This window comes from Bidens hawaiensis, unplaced genomic scaffold, assembly GCF_021521415.1.
Source record: "Bidens hawaiensis isolate Kalapana, Puna unplaced genomic scaffold, B.hawaiensis_p1.1 tig00028455_1, whole genome shotgun sequence".
Taxonomy (NCBI): domain Eukaryota; kingdom Viridiplantae; phylum Streptophyta; class Magnoliopsida; order Asterales; family Asteraceae; genus Bidens; species Bidens hawaiensis.
In genome coordinates, this window is record NW_027494637.1 from 217384 (window position 1) to 225691 (window position 8308).

At 34.6% G+C, this 8308-nt stretch overlaps 2 protein-coding genes across 2 annotated transcripts; one reads left to right on the forward strand and one right to left on the reverse strand.

The window, feature by feature from the left end:
- The first annotated feature begins 611 nt into the window (after nt 1–611).
- On the forward strand, nt 612–2839 carry LOC143576996 (8-hydroxygeraniol dehydrogenase-like). The gene is made up of 5 exons (XM_077060952.1): nt 612–783; nt 953–1066; nt 1722–2235; nt 2394–2547; nt 2622–2839. Exons 1-5 carry the CDS (start codon nt 686–688, stop codon nt 2837–2839), a joined length of 1098 nt encoding a protein of 365 aa, XP_076917067.1. The 5' UTR covers nt 612–685.
- A 1058-nt stretch (nt 2840–3897) lies between these two features.
- On the reverse strand, nt 3898–7069 carry LOC143576990 (8-hydroxygeraniol dehydrogenase-like). Its single transcript, XM_077060949.1, has 5 exons — nt 6913–7069; nt 6702–6815; nt 5908–6421; nt 4263–4416; nt 3898–4184 (listed from the first exon to the last, which is right to left on the reverse strand). Exons 1-5 carry the CDS (start codon nt 7023–7025, stop codon nt 3982–3984), a joined length of 1098 nt encoding a protein of 365 aa, XP_076917064.1. The 5' UTR covers nt 7026–7069; the 3' UTR covers nt 3898–3981.
- Between the last annotated feature and the right edge of the window lie 1239 nt (nt 7070–8308).

Sequence of the window (8308 nt, forward strand, 5' to 3'; positions counted from 1 at the left end):
AAAAGAAACACTAAACCAACAATCACAACCTTCACTTAAATTACCCATGAAACCATGTAAATCGGTCTTGATTTAAGCATTTCCCTAAAAATGTAAACAGTGAGATTTTAAGCATTTTTATCGAGTTCGGTTTTTCTAAACAATCTCTGGTATTTTATCTAAACACAATATTTGTAACATTCTAACTGCTCATATAGTTTGTCCGTCCTTACATTGAATATTTTTTGAAACAAAAAAAGATTTGGTTTATAAAAGTCAAGTATATGAAGTCATGAACTATTTAAAATCTAATTTGGATTAGAAAAGCCAATGACATGGGTCAACACGATAGCAACTTTTTTATTAAAAAACAAATCAGGCAAGATGCAAAGGTCCACTGGCTGCTATATGCAATAATGGAATATGATCACCCAGCTGGCCCCAACATTAACCAAAGACCAAATATTTTATTATAGGGTTTTTAAAATCTATCTTCCTTTTGATTATTCCTAAAGGACTATGCACCAAATCTTTCTTATCATGATTTGATTATATAAGGGCAGTTCTTATGTCATTTCCCAATAATTAAATTTAACTTATACGAGCACTTCTTTTACGCCAGCGCCTATGTCATTTATGCACTAATAATGAGTTCCCTTACACTCTATTTATACCTCTCACAAACACTTCTCCTACACCAAAAGCAATGGCGAATTCACCTGAATCCGAGCATCCAATCAAGGCCTATGGCTATGCGGCTCGAGAAACATCTGGAGTTCTTTCTCCACTCACCTTCTCCCGAAGGTATGCGTAATTATGTTATCTTATCGATCTTTTTTTATTATTACTTTCGTTTAATCTATATGATAATCATGCATGCATACGTACAGTTTCCTAGACGTAGCTTCTTTTCTTTTGAATATGATGATCATGATGATAATTGGAGGAATTTGCGGTTATTGATGATGCACAGGTCTACAGGTGATAAAGACGTGAGGTTCAAGGTTTTGTATTGTGGGATCTGTCATTCTGATCTTCACTTTGCCAAGAACGAATGGGGCCTGTCTACTTATCCCATTCTTCCCGGGTATGTTTCACAAGTGAATGCTGTGAAATATAATGTTTACATCAAGACAGAAGACAAACAGGCAACAAGTTAAAACATAATCGAATACATTACTTTTTTAATCATACCAATTTTTTGGGATTAAAATGGGCGGTTTGATTAATGATTACCATAATAAAATATAGTGTTTACATTAAGCTAGACAGAAGGCAAACGAGCAACAAGTTGTGCCGCAAACCCTTTTAAGATAAAATTTATGAGATAAATTTATCAATTTCGACCTAGTTAACAGCCAAGAGGATCTCCATCACTAGAAACTATATGGAGAGGGTGGGCTCTCTCACACAACCTACATATTTTTTAATATATATTATTCAGATTTATATAGGCACTGGCGAAGTTTCATTGAGGCCCGGGGTACGTGGCCTTGCCCCCTGTTTTTTTGCGCAGTAGTGTAAATTTACTCGTTTTCGGCCGAAAATTATTATACGTAGTGCAAGTTTAGCCTTTTTCGGCTGAAAACTTGAGCCCGCCCCCCCTCGTTTGTGAAATTTTGAGCTCGCCCACCAGTGCCTCAGTCCAATCTTCGCCACTGTATATATGGAAAAGGACGTTTAAGAAGCGACGTTTTTAAAAAAGTAGAAATCTCATGTATAATGTCTCATGATTTATGTAGGCATGAGATCGTGGGTGTGGTGACAGAAGTCGGCCAAAAAGTAGAGAAATTCAAAGTCGGTGACAATGTCGGGGTTGGATGCTTGGTGGGATCATGTGGATCATGTCAAAGCTGTGCTAATGATCTCGAAAACTACTGTCCAGACCAGATTCTAACGTACGGTTTCCCCTATCATGATGGCACACGTACATACGGTGGATACTCGGACCACATGGTGACCGATGAGCATTTTGTGCTGCGCTGGCCAAAGAACTTGCCCCTTGATTCGGGTGCACCATTGTTATGTGCGGGTATCACAACTTACAGCCCGCTCAGACACTTTGGGTTAGACAAGCCTGGTTTGAAGGTGGGTGTGGTTGGTCTTGGTGGGCTCGGTCATGTTGCGGTCAAGTTTGCTAAGGCTTTTGGGGCTGAGGTTACGGTGTTTAGCACCACGCCGGCTAAGAAGCAAGAAGCCATTGAAGGACTTAAAGCTGACCATTTCATAGTCAGCAAAGACCCTGAACAGATGCAGGTAGGATATTAACTTCTAGTGATGTAGTTGAAGACTAAATAATAATTTAAGCTTCCAAATATTTTTCAACATATTAAATATTTGAAAAACGTTTTGTTGTTAAATTCTATATTTGTGACTCTCACATGACTATCTATGTGGTCTATTATTGTGATCAGTCTGTAGCAAGTTCTTTAGATGGAATAATCGACACTGTCTCGGTGACTCACCCAATTGCGCCATTGCTGAGTGTGCTTAAACCAGACGGGAAGCTAATTTTTGTGGGTGTACCAGAGAAGCCAGTTGAGCTGCATACATATTCTTTAATTATGGGTACGAATTTTTCATTTTACATAATATTTTGTTTTGTGAAATATGCATATTGTTTAACTAGATGGGATTTACAGGGAGGAAGATTGTTGCTGGTAGCGCGATTGGAGGGCTAAAAGAGACTCAAGAAATGCTTGATTTTGCAGCGGAACATGGTGTGAATGCTGATATTGAGCTAATTCCCATAGATTATGTGAATGCTGCGATGGAACGTGTCTTGAAATCGGATGTTAGATACCGATTTGTCATTGATGTGGCCAATTCACTCAAAGCTCCATGGGTGAAGTCGGGTTGATCATATCGTCTACGTTGTTTTTAGAACGGTACTAGCAAGTTAAACAACATAGTTTGTCAACTTTCTGTTACGAATAATATATATGTGCTTGTGAGTTGAGTTGGTATCTGTTCGGTTGAATTAATGCAAGTAAATTATTTGTTGAACATGTATGCTCAAGATTATTTGGAATATTTGGAAATATACTCCCTCCGTCTATTTAAAAGTGTCAACATTTTCTTTTTAGTTTGTCTCATTACAAATGTCCACTTTCAAACTTTATTAATCAATTTCTAGACTTACCATTAAAAATGCAAGTATTCAAACTTTTTAATTTTTTTTTGTATATGTCAATGACATTAAAGTCATTTGTTAAAAAAAATGAAATCATTAAAACTTTCTTAAACTTTGTGTTTTTCAAATCATGACACTTGTAAAGAGACGGGGGAAGTAATATTTTAAAAGAGTTAAAGTAAGTGATAGTGGAAACATTGTTTAAGAACTGAGTGAGATTTTCGAAAAAGGAAAAATAATGACACCATTGTGACTTTGTGAGTATAAAAAACATAGGAGAACATTTTGAAGAAGTGTTATTTGTTGGAGTATTCTTTCATTTTTTTTTTAAGAACAAAGAAAAATATAATTAATAAATAACCATCATAGCAAAATGCTAAGATGGGAATGATACATTCACTCCAAAATTACACTAACCATTTCAAGAAATCATATTGAATTTCGTCCTATTTATGATCCATAAGAACAAGTTTGTCTTTATCTCCTTCACAAATTCTCCGCACTCTTGCTAATTTTGAATATCCTATTATTTCGAGCTTTTCAAGGAAACCAAACGGTAATCGATATTAAGCTAAGACCCGTTTTCTTATATGACTCTTTCTAGAGATCTAGAACACTCATTAATATGGTTCCAAAAAACTAATTTACTAAAGGCTTGAATATTTCTTGAATGCTCTTGAATGTAAATGCTTGATATCCAATTGGAAACTGTAATTCGACTTCATAAAATTTGTTTCACATTACAACGTGTTCGATAAATTATATTGAAGAGCTTCTAAGTCAACAAGTCAACTCACAAGCAAATTTTATTGATAAAAAGATAACGAACCACCGGCACAAGTTCTTAAACCGATTAACACAATATCAAACTATGGAGCTTTGATTGAATTGGCCACATCAATCACAAATCGGTATCTAACATCAGATTTCAAGAGAAGGTCCATCGCAGTGTTCACATAATCTATGGGAACTAGCTCAATATCCGAAGTTACACCATGTTCCGCTGCAAAATCAAGCATTTCTTGTGTCTCTTTTAGCCCTCCAACCGCGCTACCAGCAATGATCTTCCTCCCTGTAAATTAATCCCATCTAGTTAAACAAAATGCAACTCTCTCAAGAAAATAATAATAAAAAAAAGAATCTAACAAACCCATAATTAAAGAATATGTATGTAGCTCAAGTGGCTTCTCTGGTACACCCAAAAAAATAAGCTTCCCATCTGGTTTCAGCACACTCAGCAACGGTGCAATCGGGTGAGTCACGGAGACTGTGTCGATTATTCCATCCAATGAATTTGCTGCAGCCTGGTTACAATAATAGACCAAATATATAGTCAATCTTTAGACGCACAAATCAACTACATTAAAAAAATATAAATGCTACAATCAAATGAAGTTGCCGCCGGCTGATTACTATAATATGCCTAATAATCAGTCATAAATCAACTACCCTAATATATATATATATATATATATATATATATATAGGATTGATTTCTTTTGAGAACCACTTTGAGTTTTAAGAACTCGAAAGAACTCAACGTAACAATTTTTTTTTTCGAATTTTTTTTACAAATGTGTAATACGTAAGTGTAAGTGATGTACAAAAAATTACGATATTTTTTTACACACCGAATCGACTTTTTACACATGTGTAACTAACGTTTAAACTTGTGTATTTTTATCAAAAATACTTATTCTCTCTCCTGCTTCATTTTTTAATTAAATTTAATCTAAGCCACATATTTCAAATCATTTAATTAAATGTGTGGTTCAAAATTGAGTTCTTAAAGTTCTTAAAACGCACAATGGTTCTCACAATAACCATCCCCTATATATATATATATACTACATTAATTGAGTGAGTGTGGAAATGTTAAAATATAAATGAAGACAAAATTGAGAAGTGTAAGAAAAATTTAAAGTTATACAAAAAAACACATTATAAACAAAAATAAAAAAAATCATCATTCAAAATATAAATAAATACGAAAAAAAATTTAAAAACTTAAATGTTTTCTTCGGCATTCTCGTTCCAAAAACAAAAAACGACGAAAAGACACAATGTCAAGATTAAACATAAAATGACGAAAATGAACAAAAGAAACAATTATAACTAAAAAACAGACATAATGGATCACAAAATATAACACAATACCGAACAAAATATAACATAATGTTGACTAATATAGCAAATATCAAGAATAAAATACACAATCAATGGCGAAAATAAACACAAAACACAATGATAAACAAAAGAACACAATGATTTTTTTCCTCAACATTGTGTTTTTTTTAACGAGAAAGACGGTGGAAAAATTTTTGTTTTATTAAATTTTGAGTTATGATTTTTTTATTGGTTTTTTTATTTTTTTCAAAAAGTATTTTATGTGACTATAAATCATTATCATTCTTCTGATTTTTTTTCTCTTTTGTAAAATAACTTAACTCTGATTGAGAATTAAAAAATAAAGTTATTTTCTTAAGATATAAAAGGTAATAAATACACAGTGAATTGCGTCTTGTGATTGCTAAAAGTTTTAACTTTTTTTTTCTTAACCATGAGAAATTACGTCCCATGCACATTTTAAAAAGTATTGACTGAATTTTTTTGTTAGGTTTTACTTTTTAGAGTGGATTTAGTACCACACAATTAGATAAATTAAAATATATATGTATATATATATATAGATATTGAACCGGTTACCCAACCGAACCTACAAGTCCTGTTCTAGAACCTTTTTTTCACATCTATCTTCAAGTCTTTAACTACATTACAAGAAATTAATATCTTACCTGCATCTGTTCAAGGTCTTTGCTGACAATAAAATGGTCAGCTTTAAGCCCTTCAAGTGCTTCTTGCTTCTTAGCCAGCGTGGTGCTAAACACCGTAACCTCAGCCCCAAAAGCCTTAGCAAACTTGACCGCAACATGACCGAGCCCACCAAGTCCAACAACACCCACCTTCTTACCCGGCTTGTCTAACCCAAAGTGTCTGAGCGGGCTGTAAGTTGTGATACCCGCACATAACAACGGTGCACCCGAATCAAGGGGCAGATTCTTCGGCCAACTCAGCACAAAATGCTCATCGGCCACCATTTGGTCCGAGTACCCACCGTATGTAAGTGTGCCATCATGGTAAGGTGAACCGGCAGTTGGAATATGTTTTGGACAATAGTTTTCAAGATCATTAGCACAACTTTGGCATGATCCGCATGATCCGACTAAGTATCCAACCCCGACAGTGTCCCCGACTTTGAATTTCTCTACTTTGTTGCCTACTTCGGTCACCACACCGACAATCTCGTGCCTGCATTAATAATCATATGTGTTATATTTAGAACTAGAGAAAAATCTAAATCATATCATCTAACTAATGATAATAATATAAAAAAAAAATTCAAGCTATATGTTCCAAGTATGACAATAATATAAATATAACTATGATAATAATATAATTTTTTTTCCCAATTCAATTCATATTATAATAAATGATTACAGGTAGGCGGACAACAAGTTGGGCAGTCACCCCCTTTTGAATGACAAAACCGATCCTGATAACTATGATGATATCATAACAATAAACGTACCCTGGAAGAAAGGGATAAGTGGTCATGCCCCATTCGTTCTTGGCAAAGTGAAGATCGGTATGGCAGATTCCGCAATACAAAACTTTGAACCTTACGTCTTTATCACCGGTAGCCCTATAAATCATGATCAACAACATATTCTGATTAATATCTAGATGAAACATAAGCAAACTAAATGATGCAATATACTTTGTGTATGATTAGTTATTACCTTCGAGAGAAGGTGAGAGGAGAAAGATGTCCTGAAGGGTCTCGAGCAGCATAACCATAGGCCTTGGTTGGATGCTCGGATTCAGGTGAAGTAGCCATTGGTGAATTAAGCATGAGTGTTTGTGGGAGTGTAAGTTAAATAAATAGAGTGGAGAGGAATGACATAGTAGCCATCGAACTAACTCTAATCATGTAGCCATCTGTAGTTTATTAAAAAGAAATCTCGTTTAAACTTTAAATTGATTTAGATATTAATTTTTATTTAGGTTTTCGAGTGACTAAACAAAAGAGGACATATAAGAGCATCTCTAACACACATGTTCACTTCATATTTAGATTTAGATGGAGCTTATGTGAATGAAAGATGATAGAGAAATAGATGAGTGATAAAGTCTGACATTTAGTTTAGTTGTTGAGAGATAAAGTCTGACATTTAGTTTAGTTTTTTAAACATAGGCAAACAAAGTTTGTAAGAGATGATTAGGAGAGAGAAGAGGAAGAGAGAGGAAAGAGAAAAAAACCGACTACACTCATCCATTATCTTTATGTATTGTATTTGTGGATGCTCTAATGTGCAACTTTTGTGAAATCTTTTGCATAACCTCATTAAACTGAAAAGTTTCAAGGCAGTATGAGAAGCGGCAATGAAGAGCATACAATGAGGTTTTGATGTCCTAAAATCTCGGTGGGCTATAGTTCGAGTCCCTATACGTACAAGACATCAAGACAAAATTAGAACTATAATGTATGAATTCATTATATTACACAATATGATCTTGAAATATCTCAGGTACGGGCAATAAGCCTTGAGCAAGAACTCAGTCCTTCAACAACTGACGAAGCTTATAATGTTATTCTTACAAAATTGCGATGTCTAGACACCTCTGATGCCATTATGTCGAATCTTGTAGAGCAAATAGCAAACGTTCGCATACCCAACGTGATAGCTCGTTTTATTTTATTTGTTTATATTTTTAATTAATCCTTCATTTCTCAATTACCGTAAAGTTTCTTTATATTTTTAATGTTAGTTTTTTATTGTTATGATTTATTTATTTATTTAAAACGACTTTCTTTTTGTGTTTAGGCCACTGCATTCTTCATATTGCAGAGCCCCATTGTCACACTCTAATCAGAATGTTTTGTCTTAACTGGCCCCACACTGGATTCAGAGTTTGGTTTGGGCGTTCCCCGGGAAACCATACCGCCAACTACCACTTGATAGTCGTTTTGCCGCCACAAGAGCAGAACTTATGAGCGTAACACACGGTAAGACAAAAACCTGGGTTCAGGATTCTATTTTTTACATCACCGCAGTAATATAACAGCAAACGTGCTGATGTGGAGGCTATGGGATCGATGCAGCAAACACCATGTGAATACTATCAGCATGGAGC